At 37.8% G+C, this 18,602-nt stretch overlaps 1 protein-coding gene across 1 annotated transcript in view; it reads right to left on the reverse strand.

Annotated features, from left to right (window-relative positions):
• Positions 1-18,602, reverse strand: part of MPDZ (multiple PDZ domain crumbs cell polarity complex component) — a 93,439-nt gene that overhangs the window by 12,901 nt on the left and 61,936 nt on the right. The window contains exons 26-38 of the mRNA XM_067315718.1: positions 17,717-17,827; positions 17,111-17,194; positions 14,292-14,393; positions 12,984-13,055; positions 10,045-10,207; positions 9,233-9,429; positions 7,123-7,214; positions 6,756-6,846; positions 6,331-6,411; positions 4,827-4,919; positions 4,660-4,734; positions 3,013-3,190; positions 318-463 (exon numbers count right to left, since the gene is read on the reverse strand). Coding sequence (XP_067171819.1) covers positions 318-463; positions 3,013-3,190; positions 4,660-4,734; positions 4,827-4,919; positions 6,331-6,411; positions 6,756-6,846; positions 7,123-7,214; positions 9,233-9,429; positions 10,045-10,207; positions 12,984-13,055; positions 14,292-14,393; positions 17,111-17,194; positions 17,717-17,827 — 1,485 coding nt within the window. The remainder of the gene's footprint in view (positions 1-317; positions 464-3,012; positions 3,191-4,659; positions 4,735-4,826; positions 4,920-6,330; positions 6,412-6,755; positions 6,847-7,122; positions 7,215-9,232; positions 9,430-10,044; positions 10,208-12,983; positions 13,056-14,291; positions 14,394-17,110; positions 17,195-17,716; positions 17,828-18,602) is intronic.

An 18,602-nucleotide genomic window follows, 5' to 3' on the forward strand; every position in this document is an offset into this window, starting at 1 on the left:
GATCTACTTTGTGCACTGCAAGTATACCGTGCTCCTACTTTGAACCAAGAACTATTGAAAAATCCTACTAAAATTAACCAAAGAGTGGCAAACCAAACAGTCAAATGACTGACGAACAAATTACCAAATATTTAAGAAGGTCACTTCTACTTTCAATTAAAAATGCATTTGTTTTTCTGATGTTTTCCTGTCTGTTTTCCTTTGGCATCTTTCTATAAATGTCACAGGACCAAATGAAAACAAATTCTCTTCTATCAGATATTTTAATGGCATTATTGCCATTTCACTTGAGGGATACAGATTTTTTTCCAACCAACCAGCAAAGTGTCTGCTCCTCCAACAATGCTCAGACCAAGACCAGTCCGTCCTTTGGAGATATCAATGGTTGTTTCACATCCAGGGATGATGGGACACGTAGCTGGGTCAGAAGCTAATGTGGCTGGAGTTGAAGATCTGCTTGTGTCTAAAACAGCAATTAAACACCCTGGTTACAGTATGAGGACTTGACATCAGAAAAGTGACTTTAAAATAGAGTCCACTTACAACGCAACAGCAATAGCTGACCTACAGAATACTTTCTCAATGCAGAACACCCACATAACGATGCAGCTATTCACTCCCTTCCCCTCAGGCAAGGACTGTCCTGTGCTTTCAGTCACAGTTGCCCAATTTTGATGTCATCAGGTACCACGTTCACAGTTTTGAGTTTGCTGGGAAGATTAACTGTATCACATACAATGCCCTGTATTTGTACTGCCTAGCTCTCTCTTATAATTTGGACAGCCAAAGGCACTATGGAACACACATAGCTTATATTAAGATAGATTTTAATTTAAACATCTATTCCAGCAATGATGAAACACAGATCACTGATAAATGAAGCACAAACTATATGTTAAACAAATGTATGCAAGGATGTCAGCCCTGCACTTATGTAATGGGTAAAGTCAAGGTGCATCTAACCAAATATTCTGTCTCTGACTCAGATCAGTACCATGTGTTTAGAGAAAGAATATGAGGCAAATATAGTGATACTTCCCAATTCTAGCAATGTGTGGACAAGCCAAAGGACACATATATGGTATTCGATCTAGTGGCCCTCAACAAGGGCTTACTTACACCAGTATGTGTGTCCACCTTTTAACTCACTTTTGACATTTACAGCTTTTGGAAGGAAGAAGTTTCACACTGTAAATATATATTCTCACAGTGTAAATATACGTTGTGTTGAAAAGTTCCTCCTGACTTTGCAATGTACATTCTTATGCAGTAATTTATGTGTGATCATAAATAAGATTAGAGTACCTGGTATGTCACAAATGGATCTTTGGCACAGTTTTTTGGGCAGTTCCATATCTTTAAAAGATAAAAAAAAAAGTGGGGGGGGGGGACGGGGGGGGACAACTAACCATACTAAGAGGGTTTGAAATTATGTGACAATTAAAGCAAAGGATCAGCAATCAAAACACCTGGAGTTTTAAGATCATGTCTACCACTGATGTCCTGCTTGGTTTTAAAAAGAGCACCTAAATTACTTTTTTCCAAAAGGTAAAGTCAGGCATCTAAACCCATTTTAGGCATTTAAAACAAGGGTGCTGATTAAAAGAAGTTCCACTGAAACTGAGAAATTGACCATTCAGAAATACACATTTATACTACAGAAATACTTAGGTATAGTGGGAACAACAGGTCCTGCTGGAACAGTAAGGCTCAAAACTAGCTAAGGCCTCTGATGGAAACCAGAAGGGTGATGAAAACAATTCAACGGTAAATCTGTGTGAGCTTACTGGTAGCTCTATTGCTCCGGTACGCAAACTCCCTTTGCATAAGAGGAGAAACTGCTTATGCTTAGGCGAATCAAGACTAAAGTAAGATAATTCTGTCCAAAAGACATATAATATAAACGAAACGCAACCAGCATCAAACAAATGGTTGGAAGGGAGCCTTGGGATACAAAGTGGCCCTTATCTAGTTAGCTGCATGAGTAATACTATATTGGGCCAAAATCTGCTAGGCTTTGGTGTTGGCAACACCAAATTTAGGTACAGTTGTAGCAGAAACGGAATCAATGAGGAAAAAGAATTTAGGAGTGGATTTTTCCTTTGGGAAGAATCTGTGCAGAGAAAAAAAGGTGCAGGGACATTGATAAGGGGGGCTCAGGAAAATTAAAGATGGGGATAAGATATATAATCAGTTGGAGAACAAAAGGGCGTGGGGAGTAGATCTTCAAACAGTAGAGCTGTGGACACCCGGTAGGGAGAGCCCCCTTGGACAACACACTGAACTCTCCATCAGGTCTGTGTCCAAAAGACTTGATGGGGCAAGGTGGGGTCAGGGACAGAGTTTTAAGGAACTTTAATACTAAGTAAAGAAGGAAAGACAACAGGATTGTAACTTAGTAGCCCTCATGCAATTTATAAGATTTCCTTATAGTAATATAACTGTGTATCAATGCTACTACTAATAATACATAATAGAACCATTAGTAAGTAATAATTGTGGTGATATACATGTAAATTAATACTGTGATGCGCTCATTAATTATTTAAGATATTACTAGCTTCTTAGTGGTGTGTTGCTTTATCAATAACCATGATAACCATTTCAATCAGTTGTGTCTCAAATCTCCAGTCTAAAGGGGGAAGAGTTGGACTTGGTCAGTAATGCATCGCAAGACAGTCTCGCTCATTCTTTTGTTCTAGGAAGGATGACATGACTTTTCTCACCACTCTAAAGGACATGACTCCCACCTTATCCTAGACAACCATGGCATAGGCACTCACTGAACAGATTTGGGGATGGAGGAGGAAATTCCTCCATCCTACCACCTCTGTAGCTGGCCAGTGTGAGGACTAGAGGTAGGTCTTAGGTGTGGAGCTTCATTGGTTTATTTAGATTGATCTATATTCCAGAAGACAGCTGAGTGCACAAGAAGAGAGGTATTTTAAGATGGATCTTCATTTTTATCTTACAGCCCTCACGTGAAGCTAGACACACATGGAGGAAGCTTACTTCTGATGGCCTCTGGTTCTGGCGAGCCCGAAGTGGGGACAGTTGCTGGCTGCTGGATATTCCTCCTCTCTGCTAGGGCAGTGCTGGCAGGGACTGGTGCTGCAGTCAGGCTATCCAGCTCTGCTGAGTTGATTGTAAGCTTCACTGTGGTTTTGGATGTCTTCAGGAGACTGATAAACTGAATGATAAAGAGAACAGATGGTAAAGAGAGTAACTGGACTGTTCAGTTGTAAAACAAAGGTCAGGCAGAACAACTTTTCTGGAAACTGGAGCTAGGATTGCAGTCCTGCAGTTGTTCCAGGCAATGAACAAGGACAAAAACTGATGTTTTCCATGATAAACGGCAATAGAGTTAATAGCAGAGGGCCAGATCTGGCTAATGTTAATCCACATGAAACTATGCCACACTACACCAGAGGAGAATGCAGCAGTCTTTGGACAGCTTCTCTGGATGAAATACTATCTGTTTACAGTAATTAGTAGAAAAATCTAATGTTTGGGTGGAGCCCAATTCTGATCCCACTGAAGTCCATGCCAAAACATCTATCAATTTAAATGAACATGATATTATGCTATCCAAGCACCTTAATTAACCACACAGGTGGAAGAAAGTTTTGAAAATATTATCTGAAAATATTATCAGGAGGGAGAGAAAGATGCTGGGCTGTAACACAGAACTGAAACAAACTCAAGATCTACCTTTAGGGGAAAAAACTTTCAAAATGCATTGCCGTCGCACAGGAAGAAAGCAAATCTTCTCAGGCCTTTAACATATCAGCAGAATTAGAAAAAAGACTTTTTTCAAAAATGAGCCCTTACTCAATCACTCTGTCCCTTCTTCCAAACTCTGCTCAATTCCCTGCAAACCATCTCACTACCCCTTTGACATTTTCTGCAGAGACAGCAGTGCTCTGAGAGAGCAAGACAGATGCTCTCCTAACCAGCTTTTAATAAATGGAAAATGATCTTCTCACATTAAAGAATCACCTCTTTTGGTAGCAAAGGAGATACTACAAAAAAAGCCCTCCTTGATTCACTACAGAACCCAAGTTGAGTTTGCAGAGCTAGAAGTTAGAAATAAATCTCGTTATTTAGGAAAGGAGTTAGTTTTCTCTAAGGGGCTGAAATACCATACTTGATATATAACAAGGCCCTTATTACAGTCACTTCCCATGTATAAGCACAGTTTGTGACCTGCTATACCATTGATGCAATTTCCTGGTTTAAAATACACAAGTAATAGTTTTACTTGTATAATTTAATATTATGTTTTAATAATACTTTTAAAGTGGAACAGCCAGAAAAGGTCATCACTCAGCAATAGTTCATGGCTTTTATTCCACAGTTAGGTGCCCCTGATGCATCAAATCTGAACCACAGACACATACACAAAAAAGAAAAAAACATTGTAGCACAGAGCAAGACTATTCATGCAGTGAATTAATGAAAAATAGCAACTGAGCTTTCAATTCAGGCTCTATCTTATTCCCCAACAGTTTTTCTCATCCAGACAAGGCCTGTGGTTCTTTAGCTAGCTTTCAAAATGCAGTCAGAGTATAGCCGTAGAAACACTAGTTTTGTTAGAGACATAATCGTTTCAAACACTTAGGGTTAGTTTCTGAAATATTCCTGATACTCCAGAATCACCTTTTCTACTGGATAGCCCACAACAATTTCATCATCCACTGCCAGGATTTGATCCCCAACTTTGATTCGTCCATCCTAGAAACAAAACAGAAAACAAAATATGAGCTCTGAATGCTACTCCAAAAATTATTTTTCCTTCCCTATATGGACTTCAAATGTTCTCACACCTTTGCTGCTGCACCATGATCTGTCAAGCTCTTAATAACTACTCCATTTATTGTGTCTTCTTCACTAATGGCAATTCCCAATCCTCCTTGATCCTGGGGCAAACAGAAAAATGGAGATAATTAGGTCTTGCATTTATCAAAATGTTAAAACACATTCACTAAAGACCAGTGAAGCCTGATGACATAACAAAAGTTGGGTTTTCACAGTGCCTCAATCTTTTTTGTTGCAAGCTAATTTCTTCTCAAAATAGCAGATTTTTCCAACCTACCAACAGCATATCAGCTATCTAGATATATCTGAAATACTTCTAAATTCAATCCCATTTAAATACTTAGAAAATTAGATCAACTGTGATTCAGTTGTTAAATTGAAAAATAGGAGGAAGACACACAGAATATTTGGAAACTATGGACGGAGGTAAATAGAATTTCATAATGTTGCTTAAATATATTATTTGAAACCACAGAAGACGCACACACAGGAGTGGAAAATATAAAGGATGGAAAAATGGATGCTTTTCCTGTAAAATTAGGACATGGTTGTGGCAGAGTAAAATTTCTCTAGAACTTTCACCTAGAAATAAATCATCTGGATACCATAATCTGTAATATCTAGTCCAAATTAACAAGGAAAGGCCAGATGCCTGCCAAGGTTACAAACTAACCAACAGTCCTAAAGTCTCAGCACTTCTGTCCACTAGATGCAACTGTCTTCTCCATGCCAGTAGGCAGCAGCGGCAATTTTCCTACCCTCCTTTGGCAGGTTCATAATTACAGAACACCTGGCCATTTTCTCTGAAACACATGATTTCTGTTACTATGCATATGTTAGTTTGCGGGATTCCGTGCTTATAATCTGCTAATTAATTTACTTAGAACAACTCAGGCAATTATTTCACCCGAGGCAGCGTCAAGCAGGTGCTAAACCACTAGAAAAATGTGGATGTATGTCACAGTATGAAACCAAATCTGGTTAAATGCAGTCCATCCTCCCTCACGACACTGCAACCAGTTTTCTATTGTGTTCAGAACATGCATTTCTCTTCCTTCAATGAACTTGTCTGATCCAACAGCAATCCTGTAACAGGACAGCATGGGGGAGCTCGCTGGACCTCCACAACCTGCTACCAAACTCCTTCAAGCTGCCTCCTCCACTGCACTGTGCCGGGGGCAGAGACCTGGCAGCCTTGCACTGCGCTCAGCCACAGCCCCTGGCTACCAGGAGTTTTGCAGCCAGCACAAGAGGTGCCTTCTTCCTGAGACACACGGTAATTAGAAAACTAAAATAAAGTGCAAGAGCCTCATGAAGTTGCCCAAGAGGGTCAGTAGGTCAGGAAAGTCTTGAAGTGCATTCACAGACAGGAAGGGCAGATCCCTAGAAATCTCTATTTTGACTTAGAGTAAGAAAGAGACAGAGTTTGCCTGCCTTAAGAGGGACTCCATTACACAGAACACGCTGATGGACACAAATGTGGTTGATGTAAATTTAATTTTCAGAATGTACCTTAGGGAGCTCCACATGCTGAATGTTTTTATATGAACTGAAGTCAGCAAAAGCATTGGTATTCGTAGCACTGAGATCAGTCTGACAGAGAAAGAAAGCATAACTGTGAGCAACTATTTTCAAAATTAGAATACCTCTTGAATTGAACTGAAGTAGCACACTAACATTCAAAATGGGTCTGATCGTCTTATGGATCCATTTAAACTGCTATAACCCTGTTCATGGGAGTACTAGTTACTGCTCAGTTTAGATGAGCATAAAGTAAAACAGAATTAGGCACAGAATCTGTAACAGTTGTACTAAAATCTCATTTGTTTTTTTCATTGAATTTATTTTTCTTTTTCATTATTTGCTTAGTAACATTATTTTGGGTAGTGCTCCATTTAAGAGCTCACTCAAATGAGAAAAACAAAAATTTACTTTACCTCTTGGTTTTGAAATGTCCCTGAAGTGCAAGGTGAAGACTCTACTGATTTCCCAGGGCAAACAGCCATCTGATTTACTGCATCTTTATTTCTACAACAGATGCAGTTAAAGCATGTGATAAAGCAGCACCATATTTCTTCAAACAAATTTAAGTCTATTTTTTTTCTGCTTTATTTCTGGCAGTCACAATGCAAATATCGAAAGATAAAACACATGACGTATTCAACAACTACTAAGGACTGTGCTAAAAAGCATATCAGGCACATCTGCCTCACCAAAATCCAAAATAAAACAGAAATACTCTCTGTGCAAGAACTTGAGCATATTAAATAAACTTTTTTAGCAAAACCTTTAAACAGAACTTACCTGATAAAGATTATTTTTACTTTAGATGGCGCACATTTGATTATTGATGAAGCATTCTGATGAGTCCTTCCATAGAGTATTTGCCCATTTATCTATTTAAAGAAAATAACAATTATGTCTCAGAATATTTTAATTCCCTTAAACTAACGTATAAGCCTTAGAGACACACCATTATTCCACATCACTTGCTAAAACAGCATTTTAAATATTGTATTAAAATTCTGGAATATATTGTGTCCTGCTTTCACTCCCTCTCAGACGAACACTGTCACAGGGCTAAAAATGTCCTCCTCTGGGTTATTCTGGGTTGAGTTGGCACATCATCTATTTCCACTTGTCATTGATCACCTCATGACAGATGTAGGGATAAAGCAGAGTCATGGGAAATTCTATCAATAACAAATGAATCATCTATACGCAGCAACAAGATTACTACTATTCATTGAATCTCAACTCTGAGACAGCCACACTACACACAGGAATCTGAATGCTGGTTCACTTACAATCTAAAGATTTGACCCTACAACCATTGTCTTCACTTGACAGAGCAGACTCGCTGAAACCCCTTGATGCTCATGTGATTCAGATATGATTGGAGATATTAATGTTTGTAGAATTAGTCCATAATTTACTCACACTGGAGATATTAATGTGAGTTTGCAGAATCAGGCCATAAATTACTCACATTTTATTAATTACATTTGTTCTTGCAAATGCAAAGCTGCAGTGGAGAAGTCCACTCTAATAACGGGGGAAGAATTTGAAAATGACAGCTTGGACTTACACAAAGAGAAAATAATGCAACACACACAGAGGTGCTACTAATAGATGAAGAGAAGCAGTTAGCAGGGAGGTCTGTAGGACCAACACAAGCAATAAAATCAACAGTGGGCTGAACATAACAGCAATCCCTCAGCTCCCACACAGGCTGTGTCTGCCAGGCATTGCTATAGGGATACTTGGTCCTTTCATTCACACAGGAGGTGATAATCCAGATGCAGCAGTACTTCTGGTGTTCACATGTGCTTGTGAAGGACCATGATCAGGAAAAGCAGCTGGTGATGGGATAAAGCCCCGTACCACTGACGGACAGGAACTTGTGAACACAAAGGGTAAGCTCAGACTCTTCCTTCTTGAAGAGTGCTCAGGTTGAGACCATCTCTTTGCATCGTCTTGCATATTTATAGTGTGGACAGTAAGCAAGGGATTACTTGAGAGCTGGCTCAGGCCATGAGTTCTGAGGATATTCAGCATCTACTGCATTAGGGTGTTTAGTTTTTTTTTTTAAAAAGGACATTTTAACTGACTCAAGAGATCCTTCTAGTAGGTAACACTGGACTCTGCAACTTACAAGTCCCTCTGTGCAGCCGTCCACAGAGCTACAAATTCTCCAGCTTTCTCCCAGTCTGCACCTGCCAGCCCATACAGGTTGCTCTCCCAGGGTCTCCCTCAGGCTTTGTTGAATTTCACCCTTCCTTCACTGTACCATCTCCCCAGCACATCCCTGCATACCTCTAAATACAGTTTTGAAGTTACATGGAGCATCTATGTGTGAGTAACATGTTACCTACTACTCTGGAGAGAGTGGGAAAAGGTACAGCAAAGAATACAAACAGGGTCTATGATACAAGTGGATCTGTTCCTGGTTTCCCCTTTTTAGTTTCCATTTTATATGGTACACAGCATAAATATAATGTGTATTACCACACTTCCATTAGACAGAGCTATAGTTAGAAAGTCTGTAGCACTCCACAAATGGATGGACAAATGGGATTTGGTGTTTTCCATGGTCCATAGTGCATTCCCCTCCCATACACCTCCACAATACAAAAGCAGCTGTCTTCACCCATTTTTAGTCATTTAAATAGATACATACACACACACACACACACACACACACACATATATGAGAAAAAAATCCCAACTGCAACTATCTGAACACATATCAGAATGAAAATTTGGTAACACAGTGATTTCAGCTTGGGTAACTTGGGGATTTCAAGGTCATATAGCTCACTGAAGAACATAATATATTGCACCAAGAATCTACTATTGTATTTCTGTTTCAAATCAATATTTTTGAGTTTCAGGACAAATTGCAAAAACTCACCTCCAGTAACTCATCTGCAATCTGTAACCTGCCGTCTTTGCCAGCTGCTCCATTTGGATCAATTGCCACTATAAAGACACTCATCCTGGATCGGTCTTTGTTACCAGCAAGACTAAGTCCCAGACCTGTCCTTCCTTTTTCCAGCTCAATCATGTGTAGCTCCCCGGGTAGATTTCCATAGCGCTGCATGATCTTTTCTAAATGTAAAAGTGTGGGCAGCAGAGGTTGGACTCACATTAGAAAGTTTCACAAGTCACCTGGAGAGCCAAGGTAAGTTGCCAACATGCACTACTTCACAGCAGAATCCCAAACTGGATGAGAAATTTTAAGTGTACACCACACTTTCTTTTCAGCTAAGCCTTAGGTGATTTATAATAGTACTCCTAGTTACTTGTTTTACTTCTAGCTTTGAAAAATATCGAAGCTTCTCTTAAAAAAAGAAGAAAGGACTTTACACTGAAAAGCAACAATTTCCACTGTAATAGCACCTTCAGATAACAGTAACTATCTTACATCACTGCCGTCAGTTATCTAAAGCACAGTGAAATTCTTCAAGTAGTTCAACATGTGAAAGAGTGACTCTGGACCACTGAGGAAAACAGAGATCAGAGCGCATTCTCCGGGAGCAAATTAATCTAATATTTCACTGTGTGCATCTGACCAAGCACAACCGAACGCTGACAGCAACACTTAACACAGAAACCACAAAGCATATGAAAACAAAGTAGTTCAAAGTGGACCCCCCATATCTTCTGCTATAATGTTATTTCAATGTTGAATATTTCAGAAATTATAACAAGGGATAAACTTACTCCAGCTGTAACCAAATTCGTCCTCTTTCTCCACATCCTCTGGGACTTTGCTGGAAGATGACTGTGCAACATCACAGCTCATTCCTGAAAATGCTGAAGGAGGGGGCAGAGGCAAGTTACAAAATGAAGTCTTCTCTGGCTCTGAATCTGACTGACTGGATGCCTGTGGAGAATAAGAAAAATGCAGTGGCTAAGCACAGGCAGACTCGTATGCAGGGCAAACTAGTACACAAAAATGTCAAAATGGCAATGACTATGGCTTTGAAATTTAAATACCAAGCAACAGGAATTCTAAGTGAAAAACACGGCATAGAAAGGCTGCAAGAGATCAAAGATGGAAACAAACACTAGGCAAGGTAAAAGACAACTTCACTCCAAAATGTACTTTGAAGCAAACAGAACTGACAATGAAAGCCCAATTCAGAAAAGTTTTATGTGCCACTTCACATCTCAGAAAAAGTCTCATATGAAGGCTCAAGTAATTTTTTTAGTATCATATTTACAGAAGAATTTTATTTTACTTTTAAAAGCCTGTAAATGTAATTTATTCCTGCAATATACTTTGGAAGCCATGTAGGAGGAAAGGGGAAGGAAAAGAACTAGGTAATTTTAAAAACTCCTCCAGTCAAGGAGGATAATTGGAGTATTAACTGAAAGAAAATTTAAATATAAAATAAAACAGATGATAACTGAAAAAAATCCACAGTAATTGGACCTTTTCAGTCCTATTTACTGGTTTCCTATAAGCTGCATGGGGGAGATCAAATAAATAAAGATACAGATTCAGCCACAAAGGAGGAGAATACTTTTGGTCTTGATATGTGTGATTTATTCATGCTCACAAAAAGCCCAAAGTATAAACACATGTGAACACTGCAATATAATGGTTAAATACCTAAATCCAAACTCTGCCAAGACTCCACTCAGGTCAGTTTCCCTGAGGCATATGGGAACATGGACTTGGATCAAGGATTTGGCTAAGTGTCATTAATTTGCATCATTTTGGCTTCCTCAGTACTGTAAAGAAGAGTAAACATATAGGCAAGAAACTTGTGCCTGAATATCATCATTCTGAAACTTATCCAAGCCCAAGAGATTTTGGTACTTGGCAAATCAACTGTTGATGTAAACAACATCAACCTCAGGTGAAAAACAGAAACACTTTCCAAGAACTAGGATTTTCAGGTATTGTCCTGGCTTCCTAGCAGTCTTATCATCATTGCAATTTTCAGTACCTCAGTTAGCAAAGGTTTGAACACTTCACCTCAGATGGCACCTTTGGGAGCCAAAAGCACTGAGACACTTTCTTTGCCCAAGACAACAGTGAAACAGATAACAGGCACCCTGGAAGACTTCAAAGTTGGGCTGTAAATCAGTGCAGCTTTCAAGTGAAGGTTTTGAGAGAACTAGAAATCTACCAATTTAGTCATACTGAAATTTAAGAAAGTCCCCATCTCTCAGGGGAAATAAGCTACCTTCATTCTCCGTATACTCAAAAGATTTAAAGAAAATGAAAATGTCCGATTTCAGTTCCTTCATTCTGCTTCTGGTTGGAAAAGATTTTCCTCTCATTCAAAAAATTTTGTCTAGGAACTTAACTAAGACTAATAACTAATAAATGCAAAATCTGAGGGAAGTGTTAAAACGGCACCCAAGGCAACGGTTTCCATTAAAAACACCATGTAAATGCCATATGAATTTTTGTATTGTTTTATCAGCCTTGTTGGTCTGTGCTTCAAATCTATGGGTCACATGAATGGGTCACAGCATCCAGTTGAGATACCTTATATGACTGAACTTGCATGTAGGAATTATTTTACAGTTTATGCAAATTATATTCTAAAATATGCTAATAGTTACAGGATGGATTTTATATAAACCTCAGCTAAAGCAGCAGAATTATAGCAAAGACATTTTTACTCATCAGAATCAGAGTAGGGTGGAAACCCAGTACAAGATGTCTTTTCAGTATCAAAAATCCATGTATCCAACACAGAAAAATGGCAGAATATTACCTCAAGGAGGTGAGAAAGGGAGAGTTAGTTCTAGAAATGCACTAATTTTCCAGACTGCTTCCTAGAGCTTTAACTCAAAACTACATAATATTCAGAGAAAATGAGGAAATACAATGTGTGAACTGACTAGATTAACAGACCTCACTGCAGTCTGTGTGTTTTAAAATCAAAATCAATACATTACCTTAGTCATACTCTTGGTAAATGAGAAAGTATATCCAATAATTTTGCATAAAGAAAAAATATATATTTAAAAAACAGGACAAAAACCTGCTATCAAGGAACTCTGGAATATCTATAAGGTGTGGACATATGGCTACATCCTAACAGATAATCCCTTATGAATTGCAGCCATTAAAATTTCACTGAGGAAAAAAATGCTTCCTTCTACATCTCTGCACAAACACACATAAATCTGAACGTTTGATGTTTAAGGAAATGTTGAAATGAAAGTAAAAGCAAGGCTCTTTTGTGAGAAGGGTAAAAAGAGCGTCATTGTACAGTTTAAACATCTGGGGCCACGTTCTGAGTTCAGTACTCTGTCACGCTGCACTTCTAGCAACAGAAGTCGGCTCCCTCTGTTTACACACACATAAGACTTTTCCTCTCTGAACTGGGCCATGTTCAAAAAACAACTAAACCGTTTTAACTCATCAAATACTTCCAATGTGCCATGACATAATATTTCATATTATGTCATTTAGAATGAAAAGAATCAGACAGTACATGAACACATTTGGCTGCCAGGGTCGCTCTGGTCCCAGCCAAGCAAATATTAAGAACGGCAGCAAATTTGGAGCAGTTCCACTTTCAGCATAGGAGGTACATGTGGAAGAAGGAGCAGTACTTTGGAAGTTATCACACGCCATGTACAAACGCACAGCACACACAGGGTATGACCCACTCACTGGAATCAAGACAAACCTTGAATGGTGTGGGAGCAAAAGGGTTAGTTGGGGAACAACGGAAGGTAACCCTAATTGGATTCGATACCTCCTACAGCAACAGAAAACAGCAATCCATATATTACAGTACCTTTGGCAATACATAGCATTACTAATGAAAAACTTGGTTTAAATTACAGGTCCATTTTATTAACTGCAGACAATTTTTTAACTGCATTTATCTAAGGAGTTATTAAGAGCTGTGATTCAGCAAAGTATCTTACTGTATGTATATAAATCTTAGTCCACTCCTGCAGAAGTGGGAGAGAAGGCAAAAGGCCGTTCCTATCTGAATTAAAAAAAAACATAATTATGGAGAAACTGCAAAAAAAATTAGGTTTTCTCTATAAATACCTGAAACATTTTTCAGCAATACTTTTGAAAATACAGAAAATAAGCCATCAATTATGTTACACTTTATGTTACAATTTATGTTACTCTCTTTCCTCAGAGCTATAAAAAATATGGATACAGATTTCAAAAACATACATACAACTATGTAGCACATGTCATAAATGTTCTTTATACATTTGAGACATCTGACATACTGCAACACAGAAAAAATGAGAGAGGGCACAATCACTCCGAAGATGTACAAGCAGCTAGAAGCTACTGTATTAAATCAGAAATGCATGCACATAAGAATTCAGCCTTTATTCATTATTGTGTTAGAGGTCAATTTCCTGATATGAATAACATGCAGTAAGCACTAATCACAAAAAAACAGAATCTAACATTTTTCAGATTTCCAAAGATGTCAGCATCCTGTTCATGGGGCATCAAAAGAATTTCCAAGAAGCAGGGGAGAAATATTTTCACCATCATAAAATGAAAGCTGTCAATTTTTTTTTCTTTCTTTTTTTTTTTCATGCAAAGTAAGAGAAATCACAGCTGGAAAGTCCTAACCACATAAAAGGAAAATAAAGTACACAGCAGCAAAACATCTCACACTGATGAGAGATCATTTACGCTCAGGTGGATATTTTAACATATCACAGGGACTGATTTTGTAACTGGGCAAACTACTCCTTTAGCAGTTTTGATTAGGTCAGATTGAGTGGTTATGATTAACGGAGCTGTTTTTTGGGTTTTTTTTCAACTTCTTCAAAACTTTTCTATGCTGGTGCATGATCTATGTCTCTCACTACACAGAATTTCCATCCTCATCAGCAAAATATTTTATCCAAATTTGATTTAAAAAAAAACAAGCACAGAGAGACAGAAATGGCGAAGAAGCACATATGTAATGTTTGGTGAGTCAAAAGCAGACAGTCTGTCGTCATCAAACCTTGTCAGTGTTGAACTGAGAAGTATCAGCAAACGGGTTAGTACTGCTGAAGACAGCTGGCCTACAGAAAAGATTGTTCTGCAGGAAAGCCAGGGAGGGGTTCTAAAAGGAAAACATAATAGAAACTAAGCAAAAACTTTATAAAAAGCCTTTGTGACTCATGAAACAAGCCATACTTATTTTGCACTCTGTGCTAAACAAAAAAGATCCACTTCATGCACTTTGCTACAGACATGTGAACGCAGGCAAAACTGCATTTCTTCTTTGGCTATATCAGCTGTGTTAAACGGAGAGCAGAGAAAAGCACTGACCTTCAGACCTGCCCTAGCCCACCAACCATAAAGTGCAGAATTCAGTAGTTTGAACAACAGAAAATTTACTTGCTGTGATATTTGCAAGATTTTGTCCAAGCATCTCAGCATATGGGACATTCTTATACATTTATATTAATAACTACACAATTGTGGATTCCTGGATCAGAATAAATGTAAATCTTAGTGACAATGCAGTACAAATTTTAGGTTTAATTTATTTTGAAAACTGCAGATTAATTCTCATTGTTTGAATTACCTCTTATGGTGACATACCAGCAGTGTATATTTCAAAATAGAAGGTTTAGTAATGTTAGACAACTCTACAACAGACTTCACGATACCTCTGATAGATTACTTTGTATGCATGAGCATGTGTGTATAGTTTATAGTTTAATAAAATAAAACTCTCTGGTCCTTAAAAAGTACAAAGTACTTATTATTATCGTGTTTTTTTAACAACAAAAGAGTTTTAGTATTTAGAAAAAATTAAAAGATATAATTTGAACTTTCATATTCCTTATGCACTTCTTGTAATGCACTCTGTTTTGAGATCAGATTTCTTTTGAACAAACTTGTTTACTTGAAAGAAAGAGGGAACAACTCTGATATTGCATAGTAAGTTGGAAAGGCTGTCAGATGAAGACTTGAAAATAATTTCTGTAAAGGGTGTGTCCTTCTGGTTATTGCCTGAATGTCTCTTTGCTGTAATGTCTCTTAATGCTGCTGGAAAATAAGAAGCATAATAAGTAGAAAGGAACGTAAAAGGCTTGCTACATCAACTAATAAATTTAGATCATGGCAACTTAATCCAGATATATGTTCCTGTTTAAAAATTTTCTTAAAGCTTTTTTTTTTTTTTGTTCCTAAAACAGAAGATGCATTCTAAATATTTTTTCTCAGGTTTCGTTTTGCAAAACAAAAACTAATGTAATTTGATAAAACAACGTCTTGTTTCTAGAGTATCTTCAGTACTGAGGAAGTAAAGCTGTGCATGAACAAGATTTCTTCACTGGCAAGCCACTCAAAGTCAACAGGCAAAGTTTTCCCTACAATACAACAGGATTTTCTACTTAGACACGCAATTCACATTTGACATTGTCTTTTATAAAGACAGTCTTAGGAAAAGTAATTTACGAGTAAAATGATCCTCTTACACTTTAACCATCACATTTATCATCTGCATAAAATTTTAAATCATAACTTGATGAAATGTTATGCAAATAAAAAAAGCATCACAAACATTTTGCATATAAACAGTGAAGTCCTAGTAGAACAGAAAACAGATCAACCACAGTAGTTCAAAATCTTTTCTTTTATGTTTTGACATGATGGCATAGCACGTAAGAAACAACTGATAGCTCAAATTTCTACCTATGCAACTACTTTGTATTAATTTCGACTGCTTAACATTATAATCTATGGAGCACTTCAGTCTGCCAACACATGTATGTTTTCTATAGTACATGCATGAAGCATGTTTTCTTGCACAACCTAGGACAAGCAAAACAAAGACTAAAATAAAGTGGTTTTTTTTACTGATCTCTGCAAAACAAAAAACAAAATAAAGGGTTTTTTTCTTAACTTTTAATTTTCTTTTAACTGTTGTGTGCATTTTTCACAAATGTGTTCAGGATATTCAGGTACCAGAAGCAAGCAAGTATTTTGCAAATCATAATGCTATAGTCCTACAGATTGTCTGAGACCATAACCCCAGTGATAGATTAATTCTGTTAGAAATAAACAGAGCAGTATCATATGAAACACAGATTTGACAGATAACTGCTTGCAAGCAAAACTCCTGAACTAGCTTCTCACAGCAACACAGTCTGTTTGCATTATCAGGGCCATTCTGCTGTATGCTTAGGCCCACTATACCTACAGCAACCTGAACGGAGGGGAAAAAAAAAAAAGAGAGAGAAAAGAAAAGAGAGGAAAAGAAAAGAAAGAAAGAAAGAAAGAAAGAATCTGACTCATTAGCAACATGTCACTTGAAAATGACTGTCTTACTAAACACACTGCAGTACCATATTAAATACAGCTACTGTTTGCAGACAGCCAGCTGTCTGGGTGACTGCACATGAATGACGGCAGGAAATTCTCTTGAAGATCTTATTATAAAGTACAGATGCAAGTTTCGGAAAATGAAGACAATAAAAATGATGCTGTTTACAAAGATCACAACACAAAGCATGTGTACAGTAAGAGCGTTTGCAATGTTTCTGCTTACAGAGAAACAAAAGTTTGTTAATAAACAATCAAGAAACAACCAACAAGCTTAATAAGTGGAAGAAAGAGAGAACAAAATGCAATTAAAAATAGCAAAGGAGCATTCTCTAAGTAAGAAAAGCAAGTTGTGATAAAGCGATGGCATCTTTCATATCCCAAATGGTGACCTGATTATTCAGCAATGGCAATTTTGTTCACATCACAGCAAATGCAAAAGCCATTTCAATGTCTCAAGTATCAAAAACCAACATTCAACAGATTTTTTTCATGCAACTTTACCTGATATGACTGACGGTAAAATGGGTTAGTAGGTTTCTGCCCACAGGGAGCAGAAGCTGAAGAAGGGCTATATAGAGACTCTGGCTGGGGAACAAGAGTTATGAGACAACTAGTAAATAAACATGCAGCTTACATAGACTCTACAATGAGGAAGTTTAGTTTCAAGTGATGCAAGCAACTCTATCAAAGCCCATTAGCTTGTGTCTGCAATGTCCATGCAGCTTAGCGACAGAAAACTTCTGTGTACTTTTAGGTCCTTTCATTAATGTCCAATGAATATTTTAACAGGTGTATTTCTGCATGCGCTCCTCAGACATGCTGTCAATCACTAAGAGTCAATTTTAGTTAGACTCCTACTCTGCCCCCCAACAAATTATCATTCTTGACGCTTTTCGAAATAGTTTGAGGACGGCGTGCTGGAGGGTAATTCCAATTCAAAATGGATTTCATTCTAAATGGAAATAATACTTAAATTAAATCTTTGTTCCTAGAATAGCTGAGATGGAAGTTTCAGGATTAAATATCCATTCCCAAACATCACCACCTTGAACACTTATTTCATCTATTGCTACATATTATGTCTCTTTTCATATTCTTTATGCTTACCCTTGGTCTGCTTATAATGCTTTGTACCATAAAGACTACAGGATTGCCTGCCTTCCGTATGGCTTCCACAGCTTGTTCATGGCTGGCATCTCTGAGGTCAATTCCATCCACCTGTAATTGGAAGGCCTCATCTTATCATCACAAGAAGCTAACAGTATCACAAATCAGCTTTGGGTTTTTGGTCTGGGAACTTCTATGGAAACCTAAGCCCAAACCACTGTGCTCAGTAGAGAGGTTTCTGACATGACTTGGCCTGAAGTGGAGCAAAGTCCGCACGTACAGGTTGAGATTTCCAAGAGTGCTGAAAGGACGTCAAACTGTCCCCTTTAATTCCTACAGGAACTGGGATGACTCCCTGCCCAAAACCACATATTTCAGGTTTTAAATATTCTCAACGGTTTTAAAAACAGGTTATTCAACCTTCTTGGTTCAAGCTCCACATGTTTTCCCACAGGCAGTGTGATACAAGAGATACAATTATATGAACACAGTGAGAGCATTTGCCAAACACTGCTTCAAGTAACCTACCTCCCCAGCACTTTATAAGATTTAATAAACTGAAACTTTTAAGTGCTGGAGGATCTTTCATTATGGGGTATTATGTCAGTACACAGTATTTTTTCTTTTTTTCCTTTTTTTTTAATAAACAACATAAGACTAATTTTAGCTGTTAGACACTTTCCCCAGAAGTTAATTTTTTAGAGCTGAAAAGCTTTCTCTCTTCCTAAAGAAAGCATTTACAAAGGATGGCTAAGAAATTTTTCATTGGTTGATTCTCTTTGTGCCTTCCTATGTATTTGTGTGTAAAATACTTTTGCTTGCTATCCAGGTAAGAACCATGTTATGGTGAGGTTAGCATCAGTAAAGCATTCTCACAGTGACCACA

Source organism: Apteryx mantelli, chromosome Z (genome assembly GCF_036417845.1).
Source record: "Apteryx mantelli isolate bAptMan1 chromosome Z, bAptMan1.hap1, whole genome shotgun sequence".
Lineage (NCBI taxonomy): Eukaryota > Metazoa > Chordata > Aves > Apterygiformes > Apterygidae > Apteryx > Apteryx mantelli.